At 42.8% G+C, this 26,332-nt stretch overlaps 1 protein-coding gene across 1 annotated transcript in view; it reads left to right on the top strand.

Annotated features, from left to right (window-relative positions):
• The window catches only part of zdhhc8b (zDHHC palmitoyltransferase 8b), a 119,920-nt gene extending 93,858 nt beyond the window's left edge, over positions 1-26,062 (top strand). Inside the window, exons 2-11 of the mRNA XM_080738937.1 lie at positions 826-947; positions 11,245-11,402; positions 14,323-14,495; positions 17,729-17,831; positions 18,366-18,457; positions 19,097-19,229; positions 21,085-21,190; positions 23,208-23,317; positions 23,700-24,784; positions 25,439-26,062. Coding sequence (XP_080595063.1) covers positions 826-947; positions 11,245-11,402; positions 14,323-14,495; positions 17,729-17,831; positions 18,366-18,457; positions 19,097-19,229; positions 21,085-21,190; positions 23,208-23,317; positions 23,700-24,784; positions 25,439-25,571 — 2,215 coding nt within the window. The 3' untranslated portion in view covers positions 25,572-26,062. The remainder of the gene's footprint in view (positions 1-825; positions 948-11,244; positions 11,403-14,322; positions 14,496-17,728; positions 17,832-18,365; positions 18,458-19,096; positions 19,230-21,084; positions 21,191-23,207; positions 23,318-23,699; positions 24,785-25,438) is intronic.
• Positions 26,063-26,332: the final 270 nt, after the last annotated feature.

Below are 26,332 nucleotides of genomic sequence, written 5' to 3'. Positions count from 1 at the left end.
TATACCGTAATTGCTGGACTATAAGACTCACCTGAATATAAGCCGCACCAGCTAAATTTAGAACAAAAAAAATAGTGTTTACATATAAGCCGCACCTGACTATAAGCCGCAGGTGTCCTTCCTGCTTCCTGCTAGAGCGCCCCTGGTGGCCGGCCGTTAGCTGTAAAAATCTATATATAAATCCTTGTTAAAGACCACTAGCCCTTACCCGTTCAAAGATATGAGCTCCAAAATGATGTGCAGTGTGTGGGTTATGGGATGTGCACTGTGCACACAGTATATGAGGGATGGAAAGTAACTTTAACTGGTGCTTGCATGATGTAGGAGCATCAATGTAAGAAACCCGTTTCGTTTAATGGCTACAGAGATACTGTCCCCCCCCCCCCCCAGCCCCCGCCCACCCGCCTGCACACACACCCGCCTGCCTGCACACACACACACACACACACACACACACACACACACACACACACACACACACACACACACACACACACAGAGCTGGTTAAACATTTTGCCTCATGCTAGATGCAGAATAGATGTGCCTCAAGCTAGATGCAGAATAGATAGTAGATACACCATAAAAATGCTAATATACAGCATACGATTTGTGAAAGTGACAAACGAGCTTCACAGTTATGTCAGGTGTGTTCATATGCTTATGCTGATGCGATTTCAGATCAATTGCTCCAGCCACTGAGGAGAAACGCTGTGACAGACACTCACTCACTCACTCAGACAGACAGACATTCGCAAAATTATAGTATAGATTGTAGTTTGAGAACCCCTGCTTTAATCTTTCTCTCTTTGTGTCTCTCCCTCCAGGTGTCCCTGGTTGACCAAAGCCATCTCCGCTGCAGTGCCTCTCTATAATGGCGTGGTCTTCCTCTTTGTTCTGGCCAACTTCAGCATGGCTACCTTCATGGACCCTGGAGTCTTCCCCCGAGGTTTGTGTTGAAATGGTTGTTGAAAATATGTATGTGTGTGTGTGTGTGTGTGTGTGTGTGTGTGTGTGTGTGTGTGTGTGTGTGTGTGTGTGTGTGTGTGTGTGTGTGTGTGTGTGTGTGTGTGTGTGTGTGTGTGTGTGTGTGTGTGTGTGTGTGTGTGTGTGTGTGTGTGTGCTCGGTTTAGAGTTTATTGTGTATTCCATTGCAGTGACTGCTTGGGTTACATATAACACCAGTAAGACGCCCTAAGGGCGAGAAGCGACCTAGGGCGAGGTCGCGCACATGGGTGCGTGCACATGGGTGTGTGCATATGGCTGTTTTGGCATGTATACCCTTCTGCTGAGCTGGTCGAGTCATCACTGTGATGTCAGAACAGGTCAGCTATATCCATATATGGAATCCGTGAGGTCAGATGTAGAGGTATTGACCAGCTCCATACACTATATGGAGATCTAGGTGATGATCCAGTGTCTCCATGTATGGATATCCAGGGTTTGATGAGGTCAGTGTCGTGATCTTCATATATGGAGATCCAGGAGATGAATTGGAGTTTGCATGTTCTCCCCGTGTCTCCTAGGGTAGGTACCCTCACAAAAAACATGCAGTAATCCTGGTCTCTATACTGCCTCCCCCTGTCCAGCCGGGGTGCCTGATGGAGGGGAATGGAACTGGTTGGAATAACATTTTCCTTCCACGCACTACGTCCAACCAGGGAAACTCCCCCCTGTCAGGTGAAGAAAAACGACTTGGATTCTTATGGCATAGAAGGAAGCATGTGGTCAGTCTGTTGTCTCCTCAGGTTGGCAGAGGGAGTGTAGCCAAGGATTACATTAGATAATTGACACCGGGTGAAAAATGGGTTACAAAATCATGGGATAAAAATTATAGAAAGAAATGAATGTTGGTAACATTCATTGATGGGACGTGAATGTAAGCTACGGGTTGCACCTCTTTTAATAGCATACCCGCACAACAACACAGAAGTCCAAACCATTACAAACTCTCTGGATGATAGTGACAGTTTAGCACGGTCATATTAAAAATAAGGTGTGAAATTATATCAACTAAATAGTAACAGTTCATTAAAATTCTATTACATGAATGAATGTATGAATACATGAATGAATGACAGACACAATTGGAATGTGCACCTTCCGTACAACAAATCAACATGCTTTACACACACACACACACACACACACACACACACACACACACACACACACACACACACACACACACACACACACACACACACACTCTCTCTCACTCTCACTCTCACTCTCACTCTCACTCTCACACACACACCCACTGTGTACTGCTGCTCAATAAAACCGTAATGAGCTTGTGGAGCGGGAAATTTGTCTGCGAGTGGATGCTCTGTAACAATTACACACAAGTGTGCATGTGTTTACTGTGCATGTACACACAATGGATGGGACGATAAGCGATATTATCGTTTATCGTGATAAACGCGTAGTGAGCTTGTAGATCTGCTATTTTTTGGCAAATGTCCCCCCCCCCCCCCCCAGGATAATGGATTTTGATTCGTAAATCGCGATTTCTTTTGTGACAATAATCGTGATATGAAATTTTCATATCGTCCCATCCATAGTTCACACGTGACTATGATTAATGGTTTCTTGTGTGTTGCGTGCACATAGTGGGTTCACTACTCCTACTACACCAGAGCTCACATCACACGCAAAGCTGTTTCTCAACATCCCATTATCTCCCCTCGTCAGCCTGTTCAAATCCATACCTCCATACACAGGGGTGTCGCACCAAATTCTGGGCCCTTAACCCATTTAGACTGGGAATGCATCATTACGCATTATTTTGTGCTTTAACTATTGAAAATTAAAAAATATACAAGATCTGCTATTTTTGAAAAATCATGAAAATGTGTGCAAGTCTTTGAATATTTTAAATCCTTCTAAGGTTTTTTAAAAAAACTATGTTTTCTGTCAGTGGTGCTCACACTTTTTCATGTGAAGGACCCCCAGAATGATATGTATTTGAGATCATAGATCCATTTCTGTTGATGAAGATAAAGACAACCGATTTGTTTTACTTCATTTTTATTCGCAGTTTGTCACAAACTCACAGGGTCAACATCATTACAACAGTTGAAATAGTACATTTTAGTCCATTTTAAATGTTCGTTGTGTCATTTTGTTGGGTTCCATATTCAGTCCATTTCTCCCATTTCTCAAGGAACAGTTCTTCTTGTATCCTGAGTTTGTGTCTAAATCTCTCCATCACATATATTTCCTCCACAATGCACAGCCACTGCTCACAAGTTGGAGGGTCACTTTTATATACCACAATCTTGTTAATGCTTTTTTGCTGGCTGCCAGCAGCAACCGATTTTATTTTATGTCAGTCTGTCAACTATGGACCCATAATACTGGCAGAAGTCGCGAATGTCGCGAATGAAAATAAAAGGCTGGGTACCGCGGCGAGGTAGTCAGTGTCCCCGGGAGGACCACAAGCCGATTGTTAAGTAACAATCATTGAACTCATTTCCAGTTTAGTGTTTGTATTGATGGTTGTAAATGATAAGCACCTGTGTTTAGGAAGTGCTTCCCAGCGCCCATAAAGGAGTAATTATCTTTACGGTACATATGGCCTAGGAGGCTATTTACCCTCCATTCAGAGATAATGAAGACCTTCTGCCCCGTCCCGCTGTGGGTTTTATGGAGAAACAGGGGAATTCATGAAGTTTAAAAGGAGGGAGTGGCGGCAGTGGCTCAGGGGTAGAGTTGCCGCCTTAAGGCATCTCTTAACAACGTCGGTGGCGGAAGAAGGAAGAAGCGTCTGCTGCCAACAGGGAGCCATCGAGAGCTTTTCGGCAAGAGACAGTTGTTCAGTCTTTTGCCATCTTTTTCTAGGAGTCGGTAGAATTGAGGGGGTTTTAGAGTGGACCTTTAGTTTGCCACTGCTGCAGAACAAGCCTAAATATTGCACATTTGAACTAACTCTCAATTCCTATACCAATCGATCAGCTCCAAAGCAAAGTAACGCTAAATGCTTTGGTTTGTTTTCTAACAGGGCTGAAAGTGTGTTGCCAGTGCCACATTTGACAGATTCTGTGAGTTTTTTTTATAATCTTGAAAGCAAGACCCAAATAAGCAACTACAGCAACAACAGCAACCCGCAACTATGAATATTTACAAAAATGCGTCCGCGACCCACACATGGGTCCCGACTAGGGCTGTCACAATTATTACATAATCGTCTAATCGCGATTATTTGACATAATCGTGATTATTTTTCATAATTGTCATAATCGTTTCCATGTATATTAAAAGAAAAGTAAAAAATTGTGGAAATAGCAGATCTACAAGCTCAAAACGCGTCGCATGTGAGCTTGTAGATCGGCTATTTCCACTATCAATGTTCTTTTTTAAGTATAAAGTTGTCAAATATGTTAGTAATTTCTTAGTATATTTAGGTTATGTGTCAAATCTGCCATGTGCAACTTCAAAGCCTAAAAGCCAAACAGAAATGTAATTGTCAAGGACAAAAACACAATTAAATCGTTAATCGCAATTATTTGTGTGACAATTAATCGTCATGTAAAATATCATAATCGTGCCCTAGTCCCGACCCAGTGTTTGGGAACCAAAGCTCTACAGTAGGCCTACTGGCATAACATTTCATCACAGTGAAAGGTGTTTCCTGTGGCCTGGTAAAACTAGGTATCTGGTGCTGTGAAGAGTCTCTGGCCTACATACTGTGTAGCAGTAATGAGACCTGTTAGTATATACAGTATAATCTGTGTGAGCCGTAAACACTGACAATTATTCCCCTCCCCCTACACAACTATTTTTCCCCCCCTCCTTTTTGGGGGGTGGGTGGGATATTATCAAGCACTGAATGGTGTTTGGTGTAGAAAAGCGTTTATCACATTACTACAAAAAATATATTTGGGGTAACAATTTGTTTGATATTTTTTTTTAATCAGTATTGTGCTGTATTGTCTTAATCTTTAAACCCACTTTAATGCATGCTTGCTCACGCTATACATGCATTAATTATGGTGTGTGTGTGTTAGTGTACACACGTGTCGTGCACACTCATGTATACAGTAAGTACAGTACACACACACACACACACACACACACACACACACACACACACACACACACACACACACACACACACACACACACACACACACACACACACATACAGTCACACTGATGTACTGTATGGGGAATGAATGCAGTCTAATCCCTCCTTCTAGTAGCGTACATGCCCTCTGGGGACTCACTAGATCTGTCTCTGTCAATACAGTCCTCGTGATCTGCCCGTGCACATGCTGACATACATATATATCCAGAGACACGATGACGAAAGAGACTCATGTCAAAGCTTTGGAGAAAGAGACAGACAGATAGAGAGACATATACCAAGTCATGAGAAACAAGAAGAGAGAGAGAGACAGAGAGAGAGAGACAGAGAAAATAAATGTTTGTCATGGGACAAAATGTCCTGTGCATCACATATAATCAGTGGAAAGAATTACCTTAAAGATTTGAACATCCAAGGGCTAATGAAGAATGCATTCAGGCACTTGTTTTGGTTGTGAATTGTCACTTAAATCCTCAATGTTAGATGTTTAAACAAGAATTGACACATTGTCAATACATAAGCTGGTCACATTTGGGTTAAAAAGGCGGGGACGTTTAACAATGTTACCATAATGCTTTGAATGAGCGTGACAAAGTGAACATATAACTGACTGACTATATTGTGGGATGAAATCTGCAGTAGACGGCTGTGAATTGCTGTAAGTGGCAAAGTACCGGATTTGAAAAGTACTTTTGAAGTAAAAGTAAAAGTATTTTACCGTATGTTTCTGTGCAAAGCCAATAGAATTTGAAGGATATTAAATTGAAGTAGGACTGTCATCTAAGGGGTAGCCTACTGTCATTTTAAAAAGTAATCTTACAATACTAGTTACCGGTAATATGTTTATGATGTCATTGTGAGAATGTGCTATAGTGTTGTAGTCGAGTCCACCTAAAGTGTCCAAGTCAAGTCCAAGTCCTAGGGGGTTCGAGTCCGTTTTGTCTTATTAAAAAAAAGGACAAATAAGACTTGGACTTGGACTATATGTAGTACAATATCCCAAATCACAGACGATAATTATCCAGTCTAATATCATGATATGGATACAAAAATAATATGAATTAAAAAAGAATTATAGATTATAGGTCTACTACTGTAATCTATAACATTTTTAAACATTGCTGTTATAGCTGTGTCATTGTAATAAAGCTGCATGATTATGGCAAAACTTATATTATCAAACAAAATCTTATTTTAATATTTTTTAATAAAAGCTAAAATAAATAAATAAGGTTTCCCTATTCAAACACATAGCAGTACGTGCATGTCTGCATTTCATTGTTTAAGGTGAGAAATGTACCTTATGTCATTAGTCTGATGCCTTCAAGTATATGCAAAGCAAAAAAATACCCCATGTTACTGCTTCAAGTTGTTTTGATTCGTTTTAACCTCTCTACAGAGACTTACAATGTTACACTTCTCTCTATTGATCAGTGCACTTTAAAACGTTCGGGCGAGGCTTAACGAGTTGTAATAGGCTACACCTGGAAAGACAAAAAGAGAAAAGACGTCAATTCTTAATCCAGCGGTACGGGTGGATTAATGATCACAAAGGCTGTGTTTGGAATTGGAAGCTGTGTAGGCCTACTGTTTAAATAAGGACTTATTTATTTGGGAACACTGCAGGCTGCAGGTAAGAGGAAAGCAGACAGAATTTGAATGTTGGCGAAAAAAGAACTTTTGGGAACTTGCTTGCTGCTGCTGCTGCTGAGCGGAGGCAGTGGCGTCAGTTCAGAAAAAGGTAAGGTATGGCAACATGACTGGTGTCGCGCGCGTGCAAGACACCACTCATGTTGCCATACCTTAGCAACAAGCACGATGAAAAGTACATTTTTATTATTTCCCCCTGCAGCCAAGGTATGGCAGCTGCATACCCCTGCCATACCCAATTGACGCCCCTGAGCGGAGGGGCTCTGCGTGTGTGCCTGTGTGTGTGTGCGTGCGTGCGACTGTGCGACTGTGTGTGCCTATCAGATGCGCATCAGATAATTCAGATATGCTCCAGCGCAACATTAATAGGCTATATACCATTAAAACCAAAGTAATGAGCCTGTTTTGAAAATGTAGCAGAGTAAAAGTACAGATACTTGTGTTAAAATGTAACGGATAAAAGTAAAAAGTACTCAGACAAATAACTACTCAGTAAAGTACAAAGTACTGAAAAAAGTACTTTGTTACAGTAACAAAGTATTTGTACTTCGTTACTTCCCATCTACATCTACAGTGCAGTATTGATACTTTTACGATACTTTTACTTAAGTAAAACATTTGAGTACTTTTTCCAACAGCTAATTTTCCCCATAGCCTGGAGGAGCGGTAACTCAACTGCTATTGGCCCAGTTCTTTCCCCCCATTGTCTAGAAGGGCACTCCTGGGGTACTGTCCTGCGATTGGCCCTTAGCTCTACCATGTGACATGAATAGCCTATCCAGAAGAGGTAATCAATGGTCGTCAAAGAAAATGAGCTGATTACCGAAGCTGGTGGCCCAGCTTAAAAATCAAACCGTTGTGAACGGTGTTGTTGCTGCTGATCCACATGACATCACATCACAGGACAGACCCAGAAAAGGGACAATCAGAAAAGGGACATATACATTTGATGGCCTGTCCATTTTGCATGGACACGGTTACGTAATATGTATTTAATGTCTTGTCCATTTTGCGTGGACATACACACATAGACATACACACAAAGCCATGTATTGGAGCGGCTAGCACTGCTCATAAAGATGCATGCATAATAATATTCAAAATAGTGATCTATCTAGCCATGAAGATATGATTGACTGTGCTTCAGTATCCCAGTGGTCTGAGGAGCTCAGTGGCGTCAGTTCAGAAAAAGCTATGCAAGGTATGGCAACATGACTGGTGTCTTGCATGCGAGCATCCTATGTGGAGGTTCTTAATGTAACACATTATTACATCATTACATTATTGAAAAATCCATTATTACGTTATGCGCTAGTTTTATTAATTACATTATGAGCCCTTATTACATTATGAGCCGTTATTACATTATGAGTTGCTACATACCTTGTTAAAGTTAACATTTTGTAAAATTTTGCATTTGTAGTTATTTTACTGTAATTTAACAACATAATAACCAGAACAGATAGACAAAGAGACATTCATGGATTTATATTTAAAAGTAACTTTGCCATACCCAATTGATGCCCCTGGAGGAGCTCCTCCGTGATATGAGGATGATCTTATAGCAACCTACGCTACTCTACTGCATGTGTTCTTACATCTCTGGTAATCTTCGTATCTGTGGTTCTATCTTCAGGGTTCAGGGTTCAGTATATAAATAACGATGTGATGTCATGCTGTGACGTCACGCTGGCGTTACACGCGGATTAGGTGATGATCTCATGCTAGATGTCGTATTCTCTGTAACACGAGGGAATCGTATCTTCTGAAATAGTGTTCCTTTATAGATAGAGTCAGGCACTAAAATTGAGTCATGGACTGTAGGAAATATTTCTAGTATGGTACCAAAAAATGGTAATTAACCAATTGGCTCCAGCATCCCTATTCTGGGGGGAATGTTGGCAAAGAATAGCAGATCTACAAGGCCAAGACACATTGAATTGGCTCATAGAATAGGCAATTTTTTGTGAAATCATTTGGTGTGGAAGATTGAAAAAAGAGCGTACCAAGCGCAGTTGCAACTCAGGTCTGATTTGCTAAGTGTGTAGAAGGTTTATTTAAGTGGTTAGTAATATTATTAGTACTCTTTAGGAATAGCTACTTGGAACACAAACAAGCTAGTGCTTTATAATTATTCTTATAAAGATTAGATGATGAAGATTTAATAACAGAAATGATATCTACTTTAATGCAGTGGTTCTCAACCTTTTCAGGCCGCGACCACCAAAATAATCATATTTATTTTGAACTGAAAAAAAAAAGAAGTGACCCCACACACTGACGAGCACTAAGAGTTGAGGCATTACATTTTGTATAACACGGTTCTATTGTGAAAATAGCCGATCTACATGCTCACCACGCCTCGCAATTTTCACAATTTCTGCCTTTAGTGGTATTAAAAAGTCCTTCAATTGTCACTTCATAAATGTGCAGACACCCTCTATATATATAATATATATATATAATTTTGGGACCGCTCTGGGGGTCCCGAACCCACAGGTTGAGAACCACTGCTTTAATGCACTGTGCAACAGATGCTCCCTCTCCCTTATCCAGTATGTTGGCCCAGTATCTCAGTTACTTACTCTGATCAGTTATGATAATAAAAAGGGATTTATTGTTATTATTAAATTACTTTGGCCTGTGTATTCGCCCATAACTAGGGGTCTTGTGGGCCTTAAATTGAGTCAAGGCTGATCCTTCTCTCCTATGCCTATCATATGCAATCTCCCGCTCGGCTTTCCAACTGCCAATCTCAATAAAATAATCTACTGCAGCAGGGTTCAGTGGACTGCCATCTCCCATTTAGGGGAGAAAAGATTGCAGGCCAGGAGCTGTCAAACGAGTGCATATGTTTTTTGGCATTTTTCAGCTGGTGTACCTTTGAAATCTATTTATAGAGGCTGTAGTGCCATAATGACAGAGTAATCTCTCAGACCATGGGACTCTGTCTGTATTCCTGTGGTCTCTCTTTCTGCTCTCTCCTACTGTCTATATCTTATATTTTTCTGCCTCTCCTTCATTTTTCCTTCAGCTTCTTCTTCTCGTTCGCTCCCGTTCTCTCTGTCTGTTCTGTCCTCCAATTGCCCCCTTTAAATCTCTCACTCTCTCTCTTTCTCTCAAGCTCGTTCTCTCTCTTGATGATTTTTTCCTTTCATATTCTCTCTGCCTCCCTGTGCGTGTGTGTCTCTCTCTCCTTGCCGTTCTGTATCTGTATCTCTCTCTCTCCACCTGTGCTTTAGCCGCCTCTGTTTCCCTCCAGGTATTTTTCTGTGGGAGTGTGAAATCATTTTTCAAGATGGTGCCCTGCACTGATCCTCTCTCGGCTTGAATGAGCTCTTTGATCAGCTGAAAGAAGGTTTTGTTCCTTGGGTCTCAACAGAACAACATGGCCTTCACTGTGTTGTGGCGCTGCGTGCAAACATCCACAGAAAAAAACTAGTGTAGCGTGGGAAAGTCATTATTCTCATCAGTCATCATAAATGGTAAATGGGGCATTTATATAGCGCTTTTATCCAAGGCGCTTTACATGGATTGTGCATTACATTCACCCATTCACTTTCACACACACATTCATGCACCGATGGCAGAGGAAACCATGCGCAGGACTTGCTCACTGGAAGCAACTAGGGGTTCAGAGTCTTGCTCAAGGACTCTTCAACATCAACTCAGGGGGAGCCCGGATTCGAACTGGGAACCCTTTGTGGTCTAATGACAGTTTCTCTACTCCTGAACTATGCCGCCCCGGCATACTTAAGGATATGCTGTATGTGAAACACACAGTGAGACATGTAAGCAGAGAAATAGACAATTCTGTGAAAAAGATAAACAGGAAGCGGATGGAGCAGCGTTTTTTCGATGATATGACATTATGTTCCATATCCACTGTGATTACATTTTTGGTGGTGCCAACCGCTCCTACGTCTGGCTTTGTGTGTCCCTAGGTCCGTAGTACGACTTGCGTGTCCCTATGTTCGTAGTACGGCTTGCGTGTCCGTAGTACGAGACTGACGTCACACAAGACTAACGTTGTAAAACGTATGCAGAGACCGACATCACCACAGCTGATGTCACGGACAGAACAGCCCATACAAGGAGATATGCATGTGTGTCATGTTTGATACCATGTGAAGTGAGCACCGCGGCTTGTTGAAAATGAAAAAACAAACAAACAAAAAAATGGAGCTTTGGGCTTACTAAGAAATCTGTCAAGAATCCGTCAATGTCAATGAATGAATTAATGCGGTTCCCCGTTGTTCCTCTCTCATATATACTTATAATATAGTATGTGTTTGAGTGTGTGTGTGTGTGTGTGTGTGTGTGTGTGTGTGTGTGCGTGCGCGTGCGTGCGTGCGTGCTCGTAATACATCACATTTATAAGTGTGCACGTATCCCTGTGCACACATTGGTGCAATAACATTAGGCGATTATCACCTTGTTTGCTCATATTCTGGTCTAGTCTATTCTGTAAACCACAACGTTGTCTCTCTGTCTGTCCCCTCTACAGCGGACGAGGACGAGGACAAGGACGATGACTTCCGGGCTCCTCTCTACAAGAACGTGGAGATCAAAGGCATCCAGGTCCGGATGAAGTGGTGCGCCACCTGTCACTTCTACAGGCCACCTCGCTGCTCCCACTGCAGTGTCTGTGACAACTGTGTGGAGGTGAGAAGGACATTCACACTGTGCCTAAGGGACAATATGAACACAACCAGTGTGGCTGGTGCTGAAATGTGGTCAAGAAGATGCTTGGATCAGTGGTCAGTGGCTCTCAACCTATTGAGGATCAGAGCCTTTTGTGGATCAATGTGGATCAAAAGCGTTTTACATGTATTTTAAAAATGGGTAGGGTTATGCTCTGGCCCACAGGTTGAGAACCACTGGATATTTATGAATACGATCTTTGATAGAGAAATATTTTTTTATGTTTAGGCATACGATGCAATCTTATGTTAAAGGTAAAATAACATTGGTTCCCAGTGTGAAGCCACTCACTAAATGACTGCTAAATATACATACGTACAGCTGTGTGCATACACAGCTGCATTTTATACTGAAGCACACAAATAATCATACATACAAATGCATTCAAACTCTCATTAACTCTTGTTATGTATGAACACTGTATAATTATAACTACTCATAAGCTTTATAACAATAATCATAACACATTATAAAGCATTTTATAATTACTTTTAACTTAACAATTGACATAATTAGGTTTGGCTTACCCCAATTAATCTGACCAGATAATGGTGTTTACCATTTCAATAACGAGTGTATTGCCTAGTACAGGTAGGGGGTAGGGGTGGTGTTTCAACGGTAAACACACTGGTTGCCAGAGCAGAGGGATATTGTTTGTGCTGGGGAGACGTGACTAATTGGTCCTCTAGGGACAGCCCTGCCATACACCCTATGACCATATTTAGTATTTTAATAACAAAAGACGCCAGCCATGTGGATTTCAGATAACAGATACAGGCAGTCTTTAAGACACCTGTTATATATTTCTCATCAAATCACACATAATCCTTTTTTTTCCCGTGACCACTGATGGTATCCAATTAACACTGCACCAGGTGATTTAATTAATTAACACGTCTTAAACCACAGAGGTGGAAACTAATTAATGGCTGCACTGTTTGGCTGGGAGGAAAACAAGCGCATACAGTATGTGGCCCTCTGTGACACATGACTGCACACCACTGAGACTCGATATTAGTTTCCCCTACTTGGTCCGTGGCGTTTGAAGCTGAACGCTCCAGCTGGGCTGCTGTCCTTGAAGCTGCCTGAGAGCTTTCATGTACACCACGCATTCCACTATGAAAGGGGTCATATACAGTATATGGCTTTGAACTACCTGTGTACTAGTGTAGTGGTACTGAGATCTATAGTAAGTTGAGGTGCAATATTGTATGCTGTGGTAGGTAAGGTAAAAAGTAATGCATACGTAACAGCAGAAAGTATCAAATCTAAATAGAAAAGACGAATATTTCAGCTATAATTATAGTTATAATTATACACCCCATCGCTGCACCCCATTATCCCCCGTCTCCCTCTTCTTCTATCCCTCTCTACCCCTCCCTTCCCTGTCTTCTTCCAAATATCACTTCTTCCTTGTCCACCTCTTCTGTCTCCCTGTCCATCTTGCCTTACTCCACCTCCCTCTCTCTCTCCTGCCAGCCTATATACTAATGCAGCTAACTAACTGCAGTATATATCCCCGCCTTGTTTTAACATGGGTGTATTGTCAAGCTGAGCTAGGCTAGCCAAATCCAACCTGAATCAGATCTATGTCACATCCAGATTGGAACCAATTTGTTCCATGTGACCATAGAACGGGTACACATTATTGTGTATCATTATTGAATGCTTTAACTATTGAAAAATAGCAGAGTGCCGCGCTGCGAGCTTGTAGATCTGCTATTTTTGAAAAATCGTGAAAATTAGAATTTTGACCCGATTCTATAAGTGTCTTTTGAATCCTTCTAAGGTTTTTTGAAAAACCTATGTTTCTATGTCAGCAATCTGGCCAGCCATCGTCAAAGAAAAGGTCCTTTTCACTTTTCATGTGAAGGACCCCCAAAATGATATGTATTTGGCCACGGACCCGCATCTCAAAATATCTAGATCTACAAGCTCGCAGCGCGGCACTCGGTGCCGTGCTGTGAGCTTCTATATCTGCTATTTTTCACTGGTTAAAGCATTCAATAATTCTAGGCCTATCGGATTCCAATCTGGATGTGACACAGATCTGATTCAGGCTGGATTTGGCTGCCAGTGTAAATGGGGCCTATACTGTATGTCTCCCTCCCTCCCCTTCCATCCTGTGTCGTCCTGCCGGCTCCCTACAAACGTCTCTTTCCCCTCCCTCCCTATTAACCTCCTTGTCTGCTTTCCTGGAAAAAAAACACTGGAACATAAGATTTCACACCCTTCCACAATATCAGACTATATAAAAGACTAAAAAGACTAAAAGACTAAAACTTAGGACGTTTTCTCTGTAACTTTAGTTCGTTTTGCAAACACATTACAGGTTCAGTTTAGGGGTGGGCGATATGGAAAAATACAATATCACGATATTTACCCAAGCTGTATCACGATACACGATTTCATCACGATTTCTTTTTTTGGAACTCTCTGTGTTCCTTTTGGGAGGTCCAAATTGAACTTTACAAGTGTGTAACTCTGACAGTATACAAATGAAACCATATGGACCCTTATTTGGTTTCATTTGTATACTGTCAGAGTTAAGTGGAGACCTTGACATTTTAAATTTTGTGAACTACTGATTTAGACCAAAATGCAGGTTTAAATTGAATTCTGCAATGAATCTCTGTATTAACGAGGGTCTTTTACAAGGCTCCCTCAATTGTATCACAATACCTCTGAAAAGGCATATCATGGAGACATTGTATCGTCTCAACGATAATTATCACCATATTATTACCCACCACTAGTTCAGTTATAATTATACATTTTTAAGCCTTATTTCTATTTTAAATTTTAGATTTTTGTTATTTTGTTATTTTAGTTTTAGTTAACTATAATGACTGACCTTGACCCGACCATGTGTCCCATGCAGGACTTTGACCACCACTGTCCCTGGGTGAACAACTGCATTGGCAGGAGGAACTATCGCTACTTCTTCCTCTTCCTGCTGTCTCTGAGCATCCACATGGTGGGGGTGTTCTCCTTCGGCCTCCTCTTCGTCCTCCATCACCGGGAGCGGCTGGCCGCCTTGCACACCACCGTCACGTATCCTTCCACCAGCCACTGATCTGAGCTGCTGCTCGTCATCTCTTCTGTTTAAATTGTGTTTCTTTGTTCATTTTGGTTGAGGTAAACAAGTCGAACTAGACAAGCCTAGTCTTTAACTTTAGCATGTAAATGATATGAGCTTGGGTATAGTGTGCACACAGGCAGAGTGTTTGTGCGCCGAGCAAGTGTGTAAGATATGCTATATAGTCCGCTTGTGTGTTGAATTTAAGGATTTTAGGCATTAGCCCAAAGGACTGGTATGGTGACATACAGTACTATCTTCTAACTTAGACAAATAATTACTTGTAAAGAATTTAACATTCTTTCATTAAAAAGACAATTACTTTGGCATGGTGGTGCAGTTGGTAGTGCCTCACAGCTAGAAGGTCCTGGGTTCGATTCCCACCGGGGGATGCTGTGGGTGCGTTCTCTCCTCCGCGTCATCAGTGCCCACAACCTAGGTGGGGTAGGCGAAAGGGCCTTTCTGTGTGGAGTTTGCATGTTCTCCCCGTGTCTCCTAGGGTAGATACCCTCACAAAAACATGCAGTAATCCTGGTCCCTATAATGCCTCCCCCTGGCCTGATGGAGGAACTGGTTGGAATAACATGTTCCTTCCTCACACTACGATCCAACCAGGGAAGCTCCCCCTGTCAGGTGATAAGAAGCGGCTTGCACAGAAGGAAGCGTGAGTTCAGTTCGGGGCTCTCGGAGCGCAGCGCCCAGGGTTACAGCTTAGGCAATTGACAATGGGTGAAAAAAGGGTTACAAAATCGTGGACAAAGACAATTACTATACATTAGAGGTCTTCACGGGTCCAATTGTAACTACCCGAACCCAAAAGGACCCGGGGAAAATGGAGCCGGACCCATTTGGACCCGTCTATAATTTGGAATTTCAGAACCGTTACCCGTCTCGCCCCGAAACGTGACGGACCCGGTCCGACGGCCCCGTACTATTAATAGGCAAATTAGATCCGATACCCGCGCAGAACGAGAGGTCCGAGACCCGAACCTGTGGCCCCGAAATGAGGGAATACCAACGTTATTATTAAGAGTTGTATTAGACTTCTTTTTTCTTACCTAAACGTCGCCATGGTAATGGTTGCAGCAGCTGCTGCTGCTGCTGTCAGCGCGGCGCTGCGTCTCGTCACAACATGATCTTTTCCCAGACCAGTAAGTCAATCAATGTGGACAGTTTGTAAATACAAATAAATCCATGTCTTCTTTATTCCTTCTTCTTTGGCTAGCCAATGATGCTAATGCTATCATTTTCTGTCGCATGTTGTTGATAATAGTCTGCTTTGAAGTTTCCATTATGCTTTGCAGAGCATGACAAAACACGATGACAACTCCATTGTGATTGTGAACCACAAACCAACACGTTACGTTAATATCTTTGATAATAATACTATAATTGCCCCAGACACGGCAGACAGTGTCCTCCTCCTGAGGCTGAGTTTCTAAACAACTTTATTTCACTATCTAGGCTTAAGATTACCTGCTGTAGGCCTATCATTTAGGGCCATCTTGTGGCGAAATCGTTGTAGTGCACTTGTATGCATCTTTTTTCAATCTCGGCTGACTCGGTTCCCCTCGGGTATCAGGAACCGGCGATTTCACTATCAAATACCCAGGACCCGTGACATACGGCGGCGGCTCCGACCCGGCCCCGACCTCACTGCGCATAAACGGCCCCATTACCCGGCTCGGGGCGGGTCGGACCCCGGGTAATTTCGGATCTCGGGCAGGTCCGAAGACCTCTACTATACATACAATCAGGCCTATCCTATATGCAGCATTTTTTGATTGATAGCAATAAATAATACAATGTGTGTGTGTGTGTGTGTGTGTGTGTGTGTGTGTGTGTGTGTGTGTGTGTGTGTGTGTGTGTGTGTGTGTGTGTGTGTGTGTGTGTGCACTAATGTACACGTACTGTATATTTAAACAAGATCTGTCTGTTTGAAGTTATAATGCTTTTGTGTGTACATGCTTTCGTGTGTAGGATCGTCTTCCTGCTGTCACAAAGCAGTCTTTTGTTAGGGGGGTTAAGTGTCCTGCTCAAGGGCACTTCAACACACATAGGCTAGACTAAGTAAGGCCAATGTTTTGCCAGCAAGCTTCCTTTGCCAGGACACTCTTTCCTGGAGGTGGTTTTGTCAGCGTCGCATTCATTTTAATTGAACTCGATAAAATGTTAAGCGTTAGTGTGACCTATCACCCACTAAAGGTGCCAGCTGACTGTATGATATTGGCCGTCTACAGCTGTTGCTAACACTCCAAATCCCTTACACCAGGAGAGCAGTCAAGGTTGTGTCCTCAAGTACCGTAACTTGTTATTGAAATAATTTATGGAGGGAACATAGCAGGAAAGGGGGAGTAATTAAACATTTTACTGACACCATTAGAAAAAAAAATCTAAATGAGCTGGGGCTAAATGAGTCAAACATACAGTATGTGCTCATCTGACACTAGGGCTGCCACGATATGCCTAATCCACGATCCGATGAGATTTTCGATACAATATAGGATATACTATTTCTTTAAACACCTTTTTTCAGCACTGAGAGCTATATGACTATCAATTTAGGCTATTGTCTTGATTCATAAAGAAAAACACTTATTTCTCAATAAGTCACTTTTATTTGACTAATAACAAATGAGAATGAGAATAACAAAGTGTATCCACGAGTTTCCAACGCCCCATAGTGCATTGCGCAGACGCTGTACCGAGCTTCCGGCGTCGCAGCCGAGTGTGATTTACAAGCTCACAACAGGCTGCATCTGCGACGTGACGTGAGCTTGTATGTCTGCTGTTAAACCGGAAGTGTGGTCCAAATAATCTCCAGTCGCCTCCAGCAAACTCCCGCAGAAAGAGGTGGATAAACAATATAAACTTTGGGTTTTATGCCCTAACAACTGACATTTTCATGCACAGATGTGAATCGCGATTCGGGTTGTGATTTCAATTCACTGAATCGAATGTCAATTTTGGTTCGATTCGCGATTTGAATCGGAATCGTGAAAGCCCTATGGGACACCATGTAAAGATTACCACAGACGGAAATTGGAATAGCAGAGAGCTTCAGCTCTACACAACATGGATATGAACTGCCCCTTGGGCCTGTTTTATTTCTTTGCCTAGTCAGATGTATGTTCATGCAGGATAGAACATGGATGCTGGTTGACCAAATATTTTACAGACATGTTTTCCTTAACCTGCATGTGTCCAGTCTGGTTGTGATGTGTATAGCAGGACTGTTTTTTATACCAGTCATGGGCCTGACAGGATTTCATATGGTGCTCGTGACCAGAGGTCGCACCACAAACGAACAGGTGAGACATTTGGAAGCATGGAGGACAGCTGCTAAATCCTATTCTGCTTCAGACAAAGTGCACTGTTCATATTAAGCAACACACATGCATGCACGCACACATATGTATGTGACACACACCCACACCCCACCTTAAAGCATCTACTATATTGTGTGCAGTGGCGTCAGTTCAGAAAAAGCTAAGCTACCTTAGCAACAGGCATGATACATTTATTTTAAGAAGTAAATTATTTTGCCCCTGTTTCTAAGGTTTCTTGGGCTGGATATGGCAGCCTGGAACAGTTGTTCAAGTGCAGCTAAAATTTGGCATGTTAGTAAACGTGCCACAATTAACAATAATGAATTGCACCTGTGCAGCTGACCTGCGGAACCTGGGTATATACCATTTTGTCAAGATGGGGAGAATAAAAGTGTGGAGAATATAATTATAATATCTTGTTAAAGTGGTGTGTGTGTGTGCGTGCGTGCGTGCGTGCGTGCGTGCGTGCGTGCGCCTTACGTATCGTTTCCCTAAATGAATGTCTGTCTTTCTCAGGTGACGGGCAAGTTCCGTGGAGGAGTGAATCCCTTCACAAGGGGTTGCTGTGGCAATGTGGAGTATGTCTTATGTAGTCCCCTGGCTCCCAGGTAAGACATCTACTCGGAAAGGACAATGTGTATAACATCTTTCTATTTTTTCAGCTTTTTAAGTTGACAGGTTTTTCAACTCCAATTGACCATAATTCACACAAGTGTCAAGTTCAAGTTGCACGTCTGCAGTGGGTGCACATACAACATATATGCCCATATATTGAATGGACATTTGCAATGTGCGTCGTATACTGCTCTATGTGCCAGTCAGTCAGTTCACCGTGTATTTTCACATAGTAAAATCCCAGTCACTAATGGGACCCGTATGGGTCCAGACTCCAGTTGGTTCCATTAACCAATACAGTTTTTTTAAATAATTAGTTATTTCTAATAACAAAGATACAACTATGCAAAACATATGCATTGCTTCTGTTGCAAGTTGAAACGTGATGCTCATGTGTACAATGAGTGAGAATGATATTTTTTATAGATTTGTGTAATCATATTTATTTCATGATTTCACATTTAACTAGACTGTGGAAAAATGAATGTAATTGAACAATCCAGTGTATATAACTAACATTGTGGGAACCTTGGAGGAAAAAAAAGAAAGTTTGATGACCCATATATACAAAATATTAAGTTTTAGTCCCAAGTAAAAACGGTAAAGAAATGAAATGACCTCCTCCTGTGCAGGTACACACTGGACCCCAGGAAGAAACCCTCAGTGAAAATCCAGCCTCCTTTCATCAGACCTGACCTCTCTGACAGACAGATCACCATCAAAGTCAGTGACAATGGGATCCATGGCACTATCATTCGTTCTATGGTGAGTAGCTCACAGGTGGAGCTTTATACTGTAGATTTTGTAGAACATGGGTTCACAAAGTGGGGTCTGTGGACCCCAAGGGTCATTTATGGACTTGGGGTCCATGACGGAATCAGTTAATATAGCATCAAAATTACCCTATATTATACTTCTGCTAATTGAAAATAGCTGAACTACAAGCTCACAATCTTCACTCGTAGAGATGCTGTTTTGAGCCGCCTCCCTAAAGCCAGTTTTAAAAGATAAGATTAGCTTTACTGCAATTCTTTAACAGTGTAGCTGGTTTCACATATCAAGTCGTCATACATTTGACAGGATCAGAGATTAGTGTAATTAAATGAGATTTCTATTTACTAAAGTAGGAAAATAACTGTTATTGTTTTTCTTTTCTTTTTTCTTTTTTCTTTTTACATTTTGAGAGATGTGTGTACCACCAATAAAAAGGAGATTGGGAGATGTTAAGGAAATACAATTTAAATCTTTGAGGTTTATTACAAAAAAAGAAAAAGGTTATTTTTAACATAAGATAGATGTCAATTATTATATCCATCCTCTCCTGTACTGTAGGGCGTCCATGAAGTAACCAACACCATTTATAAAAGCAGATAATAAATATAGAAAATCCACTTTTCCTCAAATGTATGGGGAAAATGGGGGCACCCCAGTAGTTCACAGAGTAAGAACACATACCTTAAATATGTTTTTACCGCAGCTGATGCCAATTTGAATCCAACCAAAGGCAATTTACTGGATACCACCCCTCTCTATCGCACCTTTCTTATTTCTTTAACTACTGTATCCGTCTGGAATAAAGCATAAAATGCAACACACACACACACACACACACACACACACACACACACACACACACACACACACACACACACACACACACACACACACACACACACACACACACACACACACACTAAATAACTAAATAAAATGTTGGAAATTGGAAGGGAAGATCAGTGTTAAATATGCTTTTTAGAAACTCTGCCCGGAAAGGTTTTTATCACAAGACACTCCCAACATATAGTGTATGCCAGCGATTGGCTTTTCAAAATCCACGCTGTCTCTAAGATTTGGCATCTCCTCCAGCAAAATGTGCTTTAACATTGATTTTGCTTGAAGCACGGTCCCCGTTTCATCAATTCTCTGCCCCGTCCAATCTTATCATGATTTGGACTTCCACTTAAGCCCTATTTTATACTTCATTTTATGACACACAGTCTACAAGCTCACAACAATGTGTCACAATGTTTGGTTGTTAAATTAAAGTTTTATTTTAAAGTCTGCAAGACTCTGAACTAGAAGGTGGAGGCTGGGGTGGTGGAGGCAATGCTTCAACAGTAGCAGCATGAGTGGCAGTAATTGAAAAGCAAAGATCCAGAGTATTGAATGTACCGCCTTGTTGTGGGAATGAGTTGTGATCGGAGTGTAGAAAAGCATTGCTGATTTGGTAAAGAATCAGCAGAGCTGTGATTGGAGTGTAGAAGAATGTGGCTTATTGAAAACAATCATCAGACTGACAGCTGATTACAGCTGAGGCGTGTATGACTCCTGGGGAAAAGCTAGATATTTCTGTGTCATTAGTTTGACTAAGGGTTATGGTTAGGTTTAGGCATAGTTTTACTGAGGTTAGGGTTTTGGTTAGGTTAGGCATAGTGCTTAACATTTACCCGGTTAGCAGCATTCACCAGCGTCAACAGGTTAGCATTTCACCAGCGTCGAACAAATGCTACGTCGCAATATCGACACGCTCCCTGACTCCTGTGCCCTGCATGGATTTAACGCGCTGCTTCATTTGTAATCTCCCCACTGCAACCTCCTCCTTTGTGTCTCTCTCTTACAGTCAAAGAGCAGTTTGGAAGGCCTGGACGATAAAGACACCCAGCCACCGCTGCCTCCCAAGGCTGACAGATATAACCAGCTGAAAAGCCAGCTGACATCCAGCGAAGGTAAGGAGGAGAAACAGGAATTAGCTAACTAGCCCCCTGCCATCATGAGTGCAGCCTTCACAGTCCTCCATCCCCCACTCATTCACTCTCACTGGCATTTTCTCCCTCTCTTGTACACACACACACACACACACACACACACACACACACACACACACACACACACACACACACACACACACACACACACACACACACACACACACACACAAACAGAGTCTACATACCATCTCTCTCAACCCCACACACATACATTACACATATGTTTACATACATGTCACATGCACATTTGTACCCATTTGCATACCCTCGCATTTTTCCATTTGTCTTTCCCTTCTCATTGTATCTCCATCTTAGTCTCTCTCAAACACAGTGGACACATGACCAAATGCACGCACGCACGCACGCACACACACACACACACGTGCACAAACACACACACGCAATGATTCATCCCCTACCCTTTTCACCTGACAGGTCTGCGCCGAAACCGCTTGTCTGTCTCTAAATTCTCTTCTCCATCGCCGTGCGTGCCAGTATGCGTGTTAAGCGTGACAGAGAGTTAAATCTGTTGGATATCCATCCTCCTGTCAGGGAGGATTTCTATGGCGGATTTTCGATCAATGATGTTCATAGACCTCAGCAATGTGGGCCCTTCACGTTGAATCAGCGACAGAGGTCGTGGAGCAATAGAAGAAATTAATTCCAATTGTGAATGAATGCCTTTTGCACTCCGAAGTGTACCATTGGAGCTTTGCCAAATAGGGAGTGAGAGAAGAGGAATATGAACTAGGAATGGGTGTTTAATGCAGAATGAATTACTTGGCAGCTATTAGATGGCCTAGGGTTTCACTTGGTTGCTAGTGTGTTGAGTTTGTGTAGTTCTCAGTTGCATTTTCTTGGACCCCAAATTATACCTTTCTCCATTAAATCACGATGCTGTGTGTGGAAAAAACAGGAAGATCCCTTTTCTAAGTTGTTCTCGTAGTCTGTGACTGTGTGTGAATATTTTGTGAGACAGCTTTGGGTCAAGACTCACTGGTTGCAATCGACTGTTGCATTCTTTAGTGTGTAATGTGGATAACATGTCCTATAAAACCTGTGATAGCCAGGTCCATACAGAAGATCTATTCTGTCATGGTGCATTATGTCAGGGAGGGAACACTGCCTTTTCTACTATGAAATACTACTGCTCTCTGGTGGCAGTGTACAGTACTGCAGTTGTTGAAATGCTAGCTAGCTGGGTTACTTCATTGCTCACCACTGTTTGCGTTTTCTAATACTCTCTCCATATTAGCCACTATGAAACTTTGATTCAGATTTGGTTTCTCATTATATATTATTAAAACACTATGCATATCAAGTACCTAATGATGAACATTGCCAATTTTGTGAGCTGGCCGCAGTGTGTTTTTTCCCCAGTCCCAGGACTCGGAGGAGTCTCTAATCTGCTGCTTAGTATTAAATTGTACCTCCCCCACAAAGCCAAGGTGCAGTAACTACGAACAAAGATTTGAATGAAATTTGAACATATAAGTGATTACTGATTGTATATATGATCTTGGGGTAATTGTTTATCCGCCAAAATCTAATTTGGGATACACAAATAAGTTGGTGTGTCCGAAAACGTAGTTACTGCACTTTGGCTAACCCTAACCCTAACCCTAGTCTATAATTCTTCCCACTTACTGGTCATTTAGTCAATACAAACAACAAAATACTTACTTATACAATACCTAGAACCTCTTTAAGCTGTGTGACGTTACGCTATTAGAGGTAAACAGCAGACCAAATGTTCTGCAAAAAGGTCACCCACATTTCAGGAAAGGCCTCCTTTAGAAGACTTCAAACAAAACCAATTTAATCATCTAGACCTGGAATAACCTGGAATTGTTACACATTTCATCCTATGTCTGATCATTAATTTGCCCCTCTCTCTCTCTCTCTCTCTCTCTCTCTCTCCCTCCCTCTCCCTCTCTCTCTCTCTCTCTCTCTCTCTTTTCTTTGTGTGTTCTAGAGAGTTCTCTCTCAGGTAAAACCCACCCGTCCACCCCGGCCATGTACAAGTTCAGACCATCGTTCGGCACCATGCCGAATAAGGTCCATTACCACGTAACTGGAGAGAAGGTAGGACACAGTAGAAGAGCATTAGACTGTTAGTTTTAGTACATCATATCCACCCCCCTCCCACCCAGGACTGAGTTTTCTGTCTTAAAGTGGCTGTACAAATCAGTATGTATTATGTAATAATTACTGTACATATTCTCAGTTTGTCACGTCAAAGAATAATGGATTATTAACCAATCAGACACATTTGAATGATAAAAGAAATTTGAATGAGTAAAAAAACATTCAAAAATAGTGGTAAAAACATGCAGTCTTCTTTCTCTACTTGCTCTAATGTGACATGGTCCTCAGAAGACATTGTTTATGTACAACACACACACACACACAGACATTTGAAGGAAACGTGTGTGTACAATGTCCTGTTGTGTTGTTTGCCCCTCAGATCGTGATGCCAGACGAGCGGAAGACATCAGCCATTTTGGAAGAGGGCGTGCGTGGTCACGACTATCGCTCGGAGCCGAACCTGGACCTTCCCGACTACAGCAACGTTCCGCTCCACCGCACCTTCCAGTCCTCGCCTTTCCAGCTGGACTCCTACCCCATCAACTCCCGCTCGCTCAGCCTGAAGCAGAGCCACTGCCGGCTGGAGAAGGGCCATCTGTCAGCCTTACAGCCTGAGACGGTCACATCCACCCCCTACAAGAGCGTGTTTGCCCCCAACACCCTTTCCAACCGTAACGGTAGCCTGTCCTATGACAGTCTACTGAACCCCACCATCTCTCCAGCCACTGCCGCAGAGTGCATGGCCCACCCCAGCATGCCCTCCATGGGCTTCCACTCACCCTACCTTCCCACCAAAATGTGCCACAGACGGGGGCCCGAACTGCAGAGGCAGCAGCCGGTGCCGCCGACCTATAGCCCAGTAATGTCAGCACGGGCGATGGGCAGGCAGTCGCCCCACCATAGGGACAGGGACCCTTCCCCAGTGCGCTATGACAACCTCTCCCAGACCATCATGGCCTCCATCCAGGAGAGGAAGGAGATGGAGGAGAGGGAGAAGATGCATATGTTGCATGGCCGTTCACATGGTTACACCGGCCAGGACTCGGGCGTAGTGTTTGACAGCCCTGGGAGCTACGGCCTGCCCCCCAGTGTCTGTTACGCCGACGGGCCCCGCGTTGGAGGTCCCCCCTTCTCTAGGGGCCCCACACCTCCAGCTTATGGAGGGTCCAGGGACAATCTGATGGGGGCTGGGCTGGTAGGATATGGCCAGCGGACCCCTGTGCTGCGCCACGCGGGCTCCGGTCTGGGCCGAGCCCCCAGGACTTCCTCGAGCTCACTGCACACAGAGCACAGTAGCTCGAACAGCAGCCAGGGCAGGGCCATTCAGGGCCATGAGCCCTCCTACCGTTCCCCGGGCCACCAGCCTCACCACTCCCCCGCCATGCCCCGATCCCCATCCTACACCCACCAGAAACTCTCCTACATCCTCGACAGGACAGACTCACCCCGCCTGGGGGGTCCCAGGTATGAATCGTAACATACCCCTCTGATGGACTGCATGTAAAGTATTGGGCAGAAGAGCGACTTGCGGGGCATTACATTCCAACTGAAAGCTCTGTTCCCGGTGGAGTGGAGCAGGGGATTTGTGGGCAAATAGTCTACTTTGGTTTAGTCCACAGTTAGCATAGCAGTGTATTTATCCACAGTACATACTGTAACGTATTTATGTGTACAGTATTTGTCAGACCTTCATACCCATTCATTGTTAAGTTATGTCTGGTGGGATTTGTGAACTACTTGGTGTATTTAACTGAATTTAAATGTTTGCCTTCATAGGAAAATATTAAACATTTGTACTGTTTTCTAAATCTGCTATCAGAAAAATAAAGTTGCTTGACTACACTCATCATTTTCCCTTGCATGCTTTTTCATCCCACTCATCCAATGCACATCTCCAGACTTCATTAACAAATCACAGGCTTTTGGCATGTTTCTCTCCTTTCATGGGACTTCTGTAGCTCTTCTGTTCTTAATCTGAATATGCATGTGACACCAACCAACCCACTAATGCTTTCTCTAGTTTGACCAAATCAATTCTCAATGTGCATGCAATATTATCTACTCTTCAAGTACTGGTTCTTTTGTATTAACTCATTTTGTCTTTTCTTTCCCATTCAGAGAGGCCGTTAAAGTTAATGGGCAAATGGACTGTCACCCCAGTGCCCAGGGCACCCCACTCAGCCCTGGTCGCCACAGTAATGTCAAGAAGGTCACTGGGGTAGGAGGCACCACCTACGAGATATCTGTGTGAGCAAGGTGGGGGGGTTGGGCAGGAAACGGACACAGCTAAACCATCTTCAATGGCAACAACAACCACAACCTCTACTCACTGCAAAGAGAGACGAGTTTCTCCTCTATGTTTTTGTAAAGTCTAGACATCGGCAAATCTGGGGGTACAAGGCACTTCCTGCTTCTGAGTTATTCCATTCAGTGGGACCTCTCTGCTTCTTGTGGGTCTGTCTAGCCAGTAGCCTGTGTGTATGTTTGTATTGCAGGGGTGGGATATCAATCGGAACTGCTGAAGGTTGTATTTGTGTGGGAGTGCTATTGTTGATATATTTGTGTGCTTGTCATTTTTCTTCATGGTTGGACCGTCCGACAGCGCATAAATGTTATTCCTCTAGCCTCTTGGTTTCAGTCATCAAGCCTACTGAGTTATTACCCCAAGTGTTTCTGTCTCTCTATGTGTCTTGCACACAGAGAGAGCACACATATTACAGAAAGCACTGAGGGTTTAACAAGAGACTACAGATGAATGCATTGATCTTGGTGTAGGACATCCATAGACTGATGTTCTTTCCACATGAGTTGACCTCAAGAAGTCAAGGTGCTTCACATGATGTTGTTCCCTTCGCATCATCATCGTTTTTCTTGGCACTCGTGTTGCACAGCAAGATTACCGGGGGCATAAGAGACCTGTCGGTCACTACCAGACCCACAGCCTGAACATGCAGCAGCAGAATGAAAAGACAAAATACTAGTTGTTGCTGTTCATTAAAGGACACTCCAAGA

Source organism: Nannobrachium achirus (genome assembly GCF_963921795.1).
Source record: "Nannobrachium achirus genome assembly, chromosome: 12".
Classification (NCBI taxonomy): Eukaryota; Metazoa; Chordata; class Actinopteri; order Myctophiformes; family Myctophidae; genus Nannobrachium; species Nannobrachium achirus.
This window is presented reverse-complemented; position numbering and strand designations above follow the sequence as displayed.